Source organism: Miniopterus schreibersii (genome assembly GCF_964146895.1).
Source record: "Miniopterus schreibersii genome assembly, chromosome: 12".
In the NCBI taxonomy this organism is placed as follows: Eukaryota; Metazoa; Chordata; class Mammalia; order Chiroptera; family Miniopteridae; genus Miniopterus; species Miniopterus schreibersii.
Genome location: NC_138112.1, coordinates 73,265,778 through 73,278,090, shown reverse-complemented (window position 1 = coordinate 73,278,090; position 12,313 = coordinate 73,265,778). Strand labels below are relative to the sequence as shown.

Sequence of the window (12,313 nt, the reverse complement as noted above, 5' to 3'; positions counted from 1 at the left end):
AAAGAAACCAGCACGTGATTGTTTGGGAAGTTCTCAGCCTGTTCAGACTGCAAAAGATACTAAAATTAGGAAATTATTAGAAAAAATGAGCTTTTTGAGAATGTCGTACCAGCAAAATCACTGCCAGCTGGAATGAAGGGAACAGGGTCAGGATGAAATGCAGGAAAGATGTCACACTCCCCAAGTTCAAAAGGCAGTAATTAGGCTGATAAAACTAATCAGGTGAAAAAAAAAAAAAAAGCCACGGTTCATGAAAAAGGAAGAATGTTCCAGAAGGCAGAGCCATGCATCAGAGGCCACAGCCTGTAGCCAAGGAGCATTATTCCCAGCCGTTGTCCTGAGTGGAATTTGTATTGCTAGATTTTGGAATTTTTTGGGACTCATGACCCCTTTAATCTGTGTTTTCCCTTTTGAAGGAGGAATGTCTGTCACTATTACCCTATGCTTGTCCCACCACTGCCATTGGATTTTGGAAGCAGATAACTTTTGTGGTTTTGTGGTTTTGTAACCAATACCCAAATTCGGCTGCCTGCCATCGCAAAAACCAAACTCGTTAGACAGATGATGGTGAAAAAGAAAAGAGGTTTATTCAAGTGCTGGTAACCTGATGAGATGCATGGCTCTTGTCACAAAGCCCATTGCAACATCTCAGTGCAGGCAGAGGTTTTTATAAGGAGGGAGAGACAAAGTATAAGAAAGAATCCAAGGGGAGGGGGAAGAAGAGTCTTCTATGTGCAGCCAGCACAGTCCATTCCAATAAGGATCTCAAAACTGGTCATGTGATGGTCTGGTGTGTGCCTTCCTGGTTCTAGGGTTGAAGGTGAGCAAACCTCCTGGAGCTGGAACACTTGAAGGCCGGAGCCTGTACCTTCTGAAGTTAGTTCCTAGGATTCTTATACAAACACGCTGTTTATCTACAAGCTGCATATTAGTCAGAGTCAGCATTTACAGAAGCAACGTCAAAAGAATGGTGGGTGCGTTACGATTCCCCACTGTTACTGTATCACAAGTCCAGAGACGGGGAAGAGTTTCACTCTAGGACTAGTCATATCCTGAATCTCACTTTGAACTGATTTGGAGGGTTTAGATGATAAAATGTGGGGATTTTGAGGGAGTCACGAGAAGTGTTGAGACTTGGGGGGTTTCCTATGGTGGAATCAGTGCATTTTGCATTTGGGACAGATGTGACTCTGGGGACCAGGGGATGAACTATGGTAGGTGTAGGGCTAATGGCACCCAACATATTAGGGCCTAATTGCTGGAACCTGTAAATGTTTTCTTATTTGGAAGAAAGCTCTTTGCAGATGTGATTACATAAGATCTTTTTTTAAAAATATATATATATCTTTATTGATTTCAGAGAGAGGAAGGGAGAGGGAGAGAGAGAGAGAGAAACATCAATGATGAGTCATTGATCAGCTGCCTCCTGCACGCCCCCTACCGGGGATTGAGCCTTCGACCTGGGCATGTGCCCTGACCGGGAATTGAACGGTGGTCTCCTGAATCCTAGGTCAATGCTCAACCGCTGAGCCATGCCGGCCGGGCTACATAAGATCTTGAGACACAGATGATCCTGCTGTGTCCAGGCGGGTCCTAAATGCAACTACATGAATCTTTAAAAAGAGATCCTTTTCCAGCTGTTGTTGGAGGGGGCGTGGCTGCAGAAAGGTAGGAGGGATTTGATGCTAGAGGAAGCCCTGTGGTGTCGTCACTCCCAGGCAGGCTCTCGCTCTGTGCTGATGAGATGGCCACCAGCACCTCCTGGTTTATGTGGGACCAGTGTCCAGGATCTCAGAATAGAGGAGCATTTTTAATAAATATATTTTTATTGATTTTTATTTTATTATTATTTAATCTTCACCGAGGATATTTTTTCCATTGCTTTCCAGAGAGAGTGGAAGGGAGAGAGAGAGAGAGAAACATCAATGTGAGAGAGACACTTCGATTGGTTGCCTCCCACATGTGTCCAGACTGGAGCTGGGGATCAAGCCGGCAACCCAGGTACATGCCCTTGGCCGGAATTGAACTCAGGACCCTTCAGCCTGCGGGCCGATGCTCTAACCACTGAGCTAAACCAGCCAGGGCTATTGATTTTTAGAGAGAAAGGAAGGGAGAGGGAGAGAGAAAGAGCAACATCTATGTGAGAGGGGACTGGCTGCCTCCTGCAAGCCCCCTATTGGGGATGGAGCCTGCAACCTGGGCATGTGCCCTGACTGGGAATCAAACCCGTAACCTTTCAGGGCACCGTATGAGCCCAACCAATGGAGCTACACCGCCAGGGCTAGAGGAGCATTTTGGAAAACATCCTGAGAACTTTCCGGTTGGCTTGGCCTGGTCACCAGCCTGGTCCTGAGGCTGGAGGGGCCCGTCAGCCCCATGTCCCTGCATATCGGATCAAACTAACACAGGTGTGTTCTAAGAAAAGCAGCAGCAGAGCCAGGCTGGAGGTGGGAAGGTGTTTCTGTGCAGGTGTCCCAGGGACGAGTGTGGACCTATGAGACGGAAGGTGGGAGCCAGCAGGGCCCAGGGAGGTGAGCAGGGGTCTGGCAGGGTCTGGGAGGGGAGCCTGCTCCCTGAGCCTGTGGGATGGACCCAGGAGGAAATTGGGACAAGAGGAGGAAGGGTCAGGATGGGTCCCTGGGTCACAGTTCTGTTCCAGTCACTTTCTGGGGGGGGGGGGGAGGGAAGAGGCGCTCAGGCCTTTGAAGAAACAGCAGGCGTCCATGACATTAGCGTGGTCTCTGAACCCGCCTCAGGAGCGGGTGGTGGTGGTGTCATCTTCATCTTCTCCCTTCATGCCCTCCCCCCATGTCCAGAATCTTACCCCTGAATTACTTAAACACCGTGGCTGGTCCCCACGCCCCCTGCTGGACTGGTCTCAGACCTCCCTGTCTCCATCCCTCCCCTGGCACCTGGCCCCCGGTGGCTGCCTGGACCTTCACTCTCCTCCTGCACCACGGTCCCACCTGCCTCCTCTCTTTGGGCAGGTGCCACGTGGTGTTCCTTGCGCAGTGCGTGGTGTGGGCACCGAGCACGCTGTGGTCTGTGGAGGGTCCCTGATGCCTTGTCAGGGTTCAGGAGGCCAAAGTAAGGAAGCACTGGGAGAGAGGAGGGGAGCTGAGGTGCTAATTACAGAGAAGCAGGAGAACAGAATCAGCCGAGACCAGGACTTGTGAGGGGAGAGGACACGTTTATTTAAAGAACCACAAGGTCAGGACCCTCAGGACTTGAGGACCACGACAGACAGAGATTAGAGCCAATGGGACAGGAGCTTTACTCAGGGAGAGGCCAAGGCCTGCGCCGTGGGGAGAGGAGAGCAGAGAGGGGTGACCAGGGGCAGGAGGCAGTCAGTCCATTCCTGAGAGCCCTCTGTGTCGAGGTGCTGGGGACCGGCCTTCTGCAGGTCCGGGTGGCCATCTCTGCTCTAGCCTCCTGCTTCCCCAGGCCAGACAGAGCAGGCAGGTGGGGCTGAGGATCTCAGATAGGGTATTGGTCTCTGGGGCGTCTCTGTCTGATCAGTAGCCACTAGTGTGTCAGAGCCTCAGATCTTGCACTGGCAGCAAACGGGGACACAGCAGCTGGTCTGGGAGCAGCAGGGTTTGCAGCAGCTGGTCTGGCAGCAAACGGGGACACAGCAGCTGGTCTGGCAGCAGCAGGGTTTGCAGCAGCAGACGGGCACACAGCAGCTGGAGCCACAGCCCCCCTTGCAGCCTCCACAGGAGCCACAGCCCCCCTTGCATCCCCCACAGGAGCCACAGCCCCCCTTGCAGCCTCCACAGGAGCCACAGCCTCCACAAGAGCCACAGCCTCCCTTGCAACCCCCACAGGAGCCACAGCCCCCCTTGCAGCCCCCACAGGAGCCACAGCCCCCTTTACTGCAGCTGGAGCAGGAACAGGCCGGCACACAGCAGCACACGGGCACACAGCAGCTGGAGCCACAGCCCCCACAGCTGGAGCCACAGCCCCCCGAACAGCCACAGCAGCTCATGGTTCTGGTGGTTGAGGGTGGAGCAGGTCAGAGGAGCAGGTAGAGAGGGGAGGTGGTCAGATGTGGAGCCTCCTGGGCCAGGGGCCTTTATATACCCCCAGGGTCAGGGGTCAGGGGAGATGCTGGGTGACTTCCTGTTTGTGTTTACACCATCCCATGTGGGCAAGCGCTATTATTAGCTCCCACAGTCCCACGAGCTCAAGCCAGAGTCTACTCTCTTCAGTTTCTAAATTCGGTTTCTTCCTCCTTTCACTTTGCTTTGTAAAGACGGACTGGGCTCCCTCCTGCCGCTCCCGGGCCACGTGCCATGTGGGGCTCTCCTCTCTCTGCTCACTGGTAGTAAACCTCTGTCACTCACAAGAGAGTGTCTATTCCCCACTTGGAAATCAACTAGTGATTATTTCCGTAAATAAAAGTATCAGGCAGGAAGACAAGACAGTTTGTGGTTCCACCCCTAGAACGACCAGCACCAGCATCTTGTTACATTTGTGAAACAATGTTTCAAAGCCCTTGGCCTCCACGGCCTCACATTCCAGCCCCTCCCTCTGGTCCGCTTCTCCTCCAAACATGTGTCACAGGTGTTCCCTCCGGGACCTGGGCTCACAGTCCCCCCTCGGTGCTCTCTGGGTCTCAGTCCGTCTTAGTAAAAACCCCGCAAGTCTACAGATATAACTCAAAGTTCTTTTCTGTGATGCCCATGAACATAGTTTGAGTGGTTGGGACACAATTTGATGAGCCATCGCCTCTCATTCTTTTCATTTCCTGGAAAGTTAATTTCACCTTTTTTTATGGAGGTAAAATTTATATCCAGAGAAATGCACATATTTTAAATTCACAGTCCCAGGAGTTTTGCTAAATGTGAACAGATGTGCCCATCACCCCATTTGTATCTGTAGTTTTTGTCTTTTTGTTGTTGATTTGCTGGAGTTCTTCATAAATTCTGGCTCAATAAAGTGCTTTGCTCCGTATATAATTATATATTATATAGAACATATTATATACTAATATATGTAATTATATAAATTATATAAATTTAATGTACACTTTTCTCGTAGTATTTGGTTTGCCCTGAGGATATGTTTGTTGATTTTAGAAAGAGGAAGGGAAGGGGGGAGAGAGAGAGAGAGAGAAACATAGATCCGTTGTCTCCTGTACAGGCTCCCAACTGGGGATTGACCCACAACCTGGTATGTGCCCTGACTGGGAAGAATTGAACCTGTGACCCTTTAGTGCACTTGATGATGCTCCAACCAACCGAGTCACCTGGTCAGGGCTTAATAGCATCTTTTAATAGGAAAGCATATTTTAAATTTCCATAAAGTCCAATCTGACATTTTTAACATTGATGGTGGGTGCTTCCTCCAGGAGCGTTAGTGATTTGGTTTTTGCGTTTGGTTCTGTGATGGATCTCGAACTCGTCTGTGTGGTCAGGGGAGGCGGGCTCACCTCTGTGTGTGTGTGAGGCAGGGCTCACTCTCCCAACGTTTATCCCATTTCTGAGCAGTGTGTCAGAGCTGGATCCTCAAAGACATGATGGGGGTGGGGGTAACCGGTGCCATCAGCAGGTAAGCTGTCCAAGGGAGTGGTAGTTTTGAAGGTGCTCATCTCACCTGTGAATATTTCCAGGTGTAATGGCCCTTCCCACCGAGGACTTGTAGACTGTGCTGGGTATCCCGACCTGCCTTGGCAGAACCCAGTGATCCCAGGCTGGGCGGTAGGAGGAGTGTTTCACATGGCAGGAGCAGGTCACATGCCATGCCTGGCTTCAAGGGGACCTGTGAAAGAGCCACCCCCCACCTGCCATACTACCTGGTTCCCAGGAGAGCAGGTCTGGGAATAGCCCTTCTTCAGTGTTCCCTGTAGCAACTGTCAGTGCTTTAGATGGGTTTTTAGCTTGATGGTTTGAAGCCTATTGTTTTTCCTCTAACATATGCATTGAAGGCTATGAATTTTCCTCTAAGCGCTGATTTGGTTGCATCCAGTAAACTTGACGTGTAATGATTCATTGTCATTGCATAGACCCATTTTTTTTTTTCTTTTTTTCTTTTTATTGAATTTACTGGGGTGACATTGGAGGACCCATTATGTCATTAGGGTTTAGAAAATGGCAAATTCTAATCATACTATTGCTCCTTTTTTTATGAGCTGGAATACTTCCTCTCATTACCTGGTTATCACAAAATATATAGAGTTTTATATAGAGTTTCTATACAAAAGTAGAATAAATGTGTGGGTTTCCCCCTAAATAATGGATTGGTTCCCAGGATCCTCCAAAGGCAACTGATGAGGTTTGAGTTTTGCATATTTTTTCAGCTTACTGAGGTCTGACTGATAAACAAAAATTGTACCTATTTAGGTCGTACAGCCTGATGTTTTGCTGTCTATACACATTGAGAAATGATCCCAACAATCTGGTTAATCGACGTATCAACCACTTCCCACAGATACCCTTCTTTGTGGGTAACGAGATTTATTCTCTTAGCCATGTTGACATGTTCAGTACAGTCCTATTCGCTGTACATTAGACCCTAGAACTTACTCTTCTTATGACCAAAACTTTCCACTTTCTCTTCTCTCCCTCCATCCCTTAGCAACCACCATTCAATTCTTGGTTACTGTGAGTTCAACTTTTATTTATTTACTTTCAGTTCGACCTTTTTAGATTCCACACATAAACGAGATTATGCATGCTTGGCCTTTCTGTGTCTGGCTTATTTTATGTAGTGTCCTTCAGGAAAGGACAGAATTTTCTTCTTTTTAAAGGCTGTATAATATTCCCTTGTGCACATAACATCTTTTCTTTACTCAGTTACCTGTTGACAGACATGTAGGCTGTTTCCACATCTTGGCTAAGGTGAATAATGCTGCAGTGGACAGGGACTGCAGATATCCCTTCAAGATATTAATTTTATCTCCTTTGGGTGCATATCCAGAAGTGAATCGCTAGGTCATATGGTAGTTCTATTTTTAATTTCTTGAGGAACCTCCATACTGGTTTCCACAGTGGCAACACCCATTTACAATACCCCCAATGGTGGATGGGGTTCCCTGCAGGCCATTCTGGTGCTCAGACTTTCCAAGAAAGGGGCCCTGACCCAAGCTGTGGGGTCCTGGGCCTAGCACACTAGCTGAGAGGGCGAGTCGTTTTCTTAGGTCTTTAGATAGCATACATCACAATTTCATAGTGATACTTTTTTAAAAAAATTATCTTTATTGTTGAAAGTATTACAGATGAGCCCTTTTCCTCCCATTGTCTGCTCCACCCCATTCCCGCCCCGTCCTCAGTCCTTCCCTGCACTATTGTCTGTCCATGGCTAAGAAGCAGAGGCGAGCCCAGGAGAGAGCAGCCCGGGGGTGGGGCCTCAGCACCTCCCGCCAACATCTCCATCAGCCCCCTGAAGTCTGAGTTATCACCAGAAAAGAATGACAGACCCAGGGCAGGGGCGATGGTGCCGGCAACAGAGAATTCCACAAGGTTTGGCTTTAGTTTGTCAATGTGACGTTTTTATTGAATTACAACAACAATTTAAGGTAAAGCAGAGAGTTTGGTGAGCACAGCAGCTCTGAGGACATCTCTTTAGTCCCACCTACTCCAAGCTGAGGTGGGCAGAGTGGACCAGGATGGCAACAGGTCCAGGAGCGCCTGCTCTGCGTCACTGGCAGAGAGGTTAGGGGACCAGGGTGATTGGACCGAGTGGGACTCAGGGAGAGATTTGTCAGGAGACGTGGACATTGCAGTGGCTTCTACTTAGGAAAGGGATGGGGAGTGAGGGAGGAAGGTGGGTTCTGAGTGTGACTGAGGAGTTAGCAAGGAAACATAGGTCCTGGTGGGGAGACCTAGATTAGCAGGAGTCACCTGAGGGGGGAGGTCAGAGCCTCAGATCTTGCACTGGCAGCAAACGGGGACACAGCAGCTGGACTGGGAGCAGCAGGGTTTGCAGCAGCTGGACTGGCAGCAGCTGGACTGGCAGCAGCAGGGTTTGCAGCAGCAGACGGGCACACAGCAGCTGGAGCCACAGCCCCCACAGGAGCCACAGCCCCCACAGGAGCCACAGCCCCCCTTGCAGCCCCCACAGGAGCCACAACCCCCTTTACTGCAGCTGGAGCAGGAACAGGCTGGCACACAGCAGCAGACGGGCACACAGCAGCTGGAGCCACAGCCCCCCTTGCAGCCCCCACAGGAGCCACAGCCCCCACAGGAGCCACAGCCCCCCTTGCAGCCTCCACAAGAGCCACAGCCCCCCTTGCAGCCCCCACAGGAGCCACAGCCTCCCTTGCAGCCCCCACAGGAGCCACAGCCCCCCTTGCAGCCCCCACAGGAGCCACAGCCCCCTTTGCTGCAGCTGGAGCAGGAACAGGCCGGCACACAGCAGCACACGGGCACACAGCAGCTGGAGCCACAGCCCCCACAGCTGGAGCCACAGCCCCCGGAACAGCCACAGCAGCTCATGGTTCTGGTGGTTGAGGGTGGAGCAGGTCAGAGGAGCAGGTAGAGAGGGGAGGTGGTCAGATGTGGAGCCTCCTGGGCCAGGGGCTTTTATATACCCCCAGGGTCAGGGGTCAGGGGAGATGCTGGGTGACTTCCTGTTTGTGTTTACACCATCCCATGTGGACAAGCGCTATTATTAGCTCCCACAGTCCCACGAGCTCAAGCCAGAGTCCACTCTCTTCAGTTTCTAAATTCGGTTTCTTCCTCCTTTCACTTTGCTTTGTAAAGACGGACTGGGCTCCCTCCTGCCGCTCCCGGGCCACGTGCCATGTGGGGCTCTCCTCTCTCTGCTCACTGGTAGTAAACCTCTGTCACTCACAAGAGAGTGTCTATTCCCCACTTGGAAATCAACTAGTGATTATTTCCGTAAATAAAAGTATCAGGCAGGAAGACAAGACAGTTTGTGGTTCCACCCCTAGAACGACCAGCACCAGCATCTTGTTACATTTGTGAAACAATGTTTCAAAGCCCTTGGCCTCCACGGCCTCACATTCCAGCCCCTCCCTCTGGTCCGCTTCTCCTCCAAACATGTGTCACAGGTGTTCCCTCCGGGACCTGGGCTCACAGTCCCCCCTCGGTGCTCTCTGGGTCTCAGTCCGTCTTAGTAAAAACCCCGCAAGTCTACAGATATAACTCAAAGTTCTTTTCTGTGATGCCCATGAACATAGTTTGAGTGGTTGGGACACAATTTGATGAGCCATCGCCTCTCATTCTTTTCATTTCCTGGAAAGTTAATTTCACCTTTTTTTATGGAGGTAAAATTTATATCCAGAGAAATGCACATATTTTAAATTCACAGTCCCAGGAGTTTTGCTAAATGTGAACAGATGTGCCCATCACCCCATTTGTATCTGTAGTTTTTGTCTTTTTGTTGTTGATTTGCTGGAGTTCTTCATAAATTCTGGCTCAATAAAGTGCTTTGCTCCGTATATAATTATATATTATATAGAACATATTATATACTAATATATGTAATTATATAAATTATATAAATTTAATGTACACTTTTCTCGTAGTATTTGGTTTGCCCTGAGGATATGTTTGTTGATTTTAGAAAGAGGAAGGGAAGGGGGGAGAGAGAGAGAGAGAGAAACATAGATCCGTTGTCTCCTGTACAGGCTCCCAACTGGGGATTGACCCACAACCTGGTATGTGCCCTGACTGGGAAGAATTGAACCTGTGACCCTTTAGTGCACTTGATGATGCTCCAACCAACCGAGTCACCTGGTCAGGGCTTAATAGCATCTTTTAATAGGAAAGCATATTTTAAATTTCCATAAAGTCCAATCTGACATTTTTAACATTGATGGTGGGTGCTTCCTCCAGGAGCGTTAGTGATTTGGTTTTTGCGTTTGGTTCTGTGATGGATCTCGAACTCGTCTGTGTGGTCAGGGGAGGCGGGCTCACCTCTGTGTGTGTGTGAGGCAGGGCTCACTCTCCCAACGTTTATCCCATTTCTGAGCAGTGTGTCAGAGCTGGATCCTCAAAGACATGATGGGGGTGGGGGTAACCGGTGCCATCAGCAGGTAAGCTGTCCAAGGGAGTGGTAGTTTTGAAGGTGCTCATCTCACCTGTGAATATTTCCAGGTGTAATGGCCCTTCCCACCGAGGACTTGTAGACTGTGCTGGGTATCCCGACCTGCCTTGGCAGAACCCAGTGATCCCAGGCTGGGCGGTAGGAGGAGTGTTTCACATGGCAGGAGCAGGTCACATGCCATGCCTGGCTTCAAGGGGACCTGTGAAAGAGCCACCCCCCACCTGCCATACTACCTGGTTCCCAGGAGAACAGGTCTGGGAATAGCCCTTATTCAGTGTTCCCTGTGGCAACTGTCAGTGCTTTAGATGGGTTTTTAGCTTGATGGTCTGAAGCCTATTGTTTTTACTCTAACATATGCATTGAAGGCTATGAATTTTCCTCTAAGCGCTGATTTGGTTGCATCCAGTAAACTTGACATGGAATGATTCATTGTCATTGCATAGACCCATTTTTTTTCGTTTTTTTCTTTTTATTGAATTTACTGGGGTGACATTGGAGGACCCATTATGTCATTAGGGTTTAGAAAATGGCAAATTCTAATCATACTATTGCTCCTTTTTTTATGAGCTAGAATACTTCCTCTCATTACCTGGTTATCACAAAATATATAGAGTTTTATATAGAGTTTCCATACAAAAGTAGAATAAATGTGTGGGTTTCCCCCTAAATAATGGATTGGTTCCCAGGATCCTCCAAAGGCAACTGATGAGGTTTGAGTTTTGCATATTTTTTCAGCTTACTGAGGTCTGACTGATAAACAAAAATTGTACCTATTTAGGTCGTACAGCCTGATGTTTTGCTGTCTATACACATTGAGAAATGATCCCAACAATCCAGTTAATCGACATATCAACCACTTCCCACAGATACCCTTCTTTGTGGGTAACGAGATTTATTCTCTTAGCCATGTTGACATGTTCAGTACAGTCCTATTCGCTGTACATTAGACCCTAGAACTTACTCTTCTTATGACCAAAACTTTCCACTTTCTCTTCTCTCCCTCCATCCCTTAGCAACCACCATTCAATTCTTGGTTACTGTGAGTTCAACTTTTATTTATTTACTTTCAGTTCGACCTTTTTAGATTCCACACATAAACGAGATTATGCATGCTTGGCCTTTCTGTGTCTGGCTTATTTTATGTAGTGTCCTTCAGGAAAGGACAGAATTTTCTTCTTTTTAAAGGCTGTATAATATTCCCTTGTGCACATAACATCTTTTCTTTACTCAGTTACCTGTTGACAGACATGTAGGCTGTTTCCACATCTTGGCTAAGGTGAATAATGCTGCAGTGGACAGGGACTGCAGATATCCCTTCAAGATATTAATTTTATCTCCTTTGGGTGCATATCCAGAAGTGAATCGCTAGGTCATATGGTAGTTCTATTTTTAATTTCTTGAGGAACCTCCATACTGGTTTCCACAGTGGCAACACCCATTTACAATACCCCCAATGGTGGATGGGGTTCCCTGCAGGCCATTCTGGTGCTCAGACTTTCCAAGAAAGGGGCCCTGACCCAAGCTGCAGGGTCCTGGGCCTAGCACACTAGCTGAGAGGGCGAGTCGTTTTCTTAGGTCTTTAGATAGCATACATCACAATTTCATAGTGATACTTTTTTAAAAAAATTATCTTTATTGTTGAAAGTATTACAGATGAGCCCTTTTCCTCCCATTGTCTGCTCCACCCCATTCCCGCCCCGTCCTCAGTCCTTCCCTGCACTATTGTCTGTCCATGGCTAAGAAGCAGAGGCGAGCCCAGGAGAGAGCAGCCCGGGGGTGGGGCCTCAGCACCTCCCGCCAACATCTCCATCAGCCCCCTGAAGTCTGAGTTATCACCAGAAAAGAATGACAGACCCAGGGCAGGGGCGATGGTGCCGGCAACAGAGAATTCCACAAGGTTTGGCTTTAGTTTGTCAATGTGACGTTTTTATTGAATTACAACAACAATTTAAGGTAAAGCAGAGAGTTTGGTGAGCACAGCAGCTCTGAGGACATCTCTTTAGTCCCACCTGCTCCAAGCTGAGGTGGGCAGAGTGGACCAGGATGGCAACAGGTCCAGGAGCGCCTGCTCTGCGTCACTGGCAGAGAGGTTAGGGGACCAGGGTGATTGGACCGAGTGGGACTCAGGGAGAGATTTGTCAGGAGACGTGGACATTGCAGTGGCTTCTACTTAGGAAAGGGATGGGGAGTGAGGGAGGAAGGTGGGTTCTGAGTGTGACTGAGGAGTTAGCAAGGAAACATAGGTCCTGGTGGGGAGACCTAGATTAGCAGGAGTCACCTGAGGGGGGAGGTCAGAGCC

General features: G+C 49.0%; 2 protein-coding genes across 2 annotated transcripts; both read right to left on the bottom strand.

Annotated features, from left to right (window-relative positions):
- Positions 1–3,541: 3,541 nt before the first annotated feature.
- On the bottom strand, positions 3,542–3,988 carry LOC308565611 (uncharacterized protein; the record flags this gene model as incomplete). Its single annotated transcript, XM_081154919.1, has 1 exon — positions 3,542–3,988. One exon carries the CDS (start codon positions 3,986–3,988, stop codon positions 3,542–3,544), a length of 447 nt encoding a protein of 148 aa, XP_081011045.1.
- A 3,877-nt stretch (positions 3,989–7,865) lies between these two features.
- LOC308564968 (uncharacterized protein) lies at positions 7,866–8,438 on the bottom strand (the record flags this gene model as incomplete). Its single annotated transcript, XM_081153687.1, has 1 exon — positions 7,866–8,438. The coding sequence occupies one exon, from the start codon at positions 8,436–8,438 to the stop codon at positions 7,866–7,868; it is 573 nt and encodes a 190-aa protein (XP_081009813.1).
- Between the last annotated feature and the right edge of the window lie 3,875 nt (positions 8,439–12,313).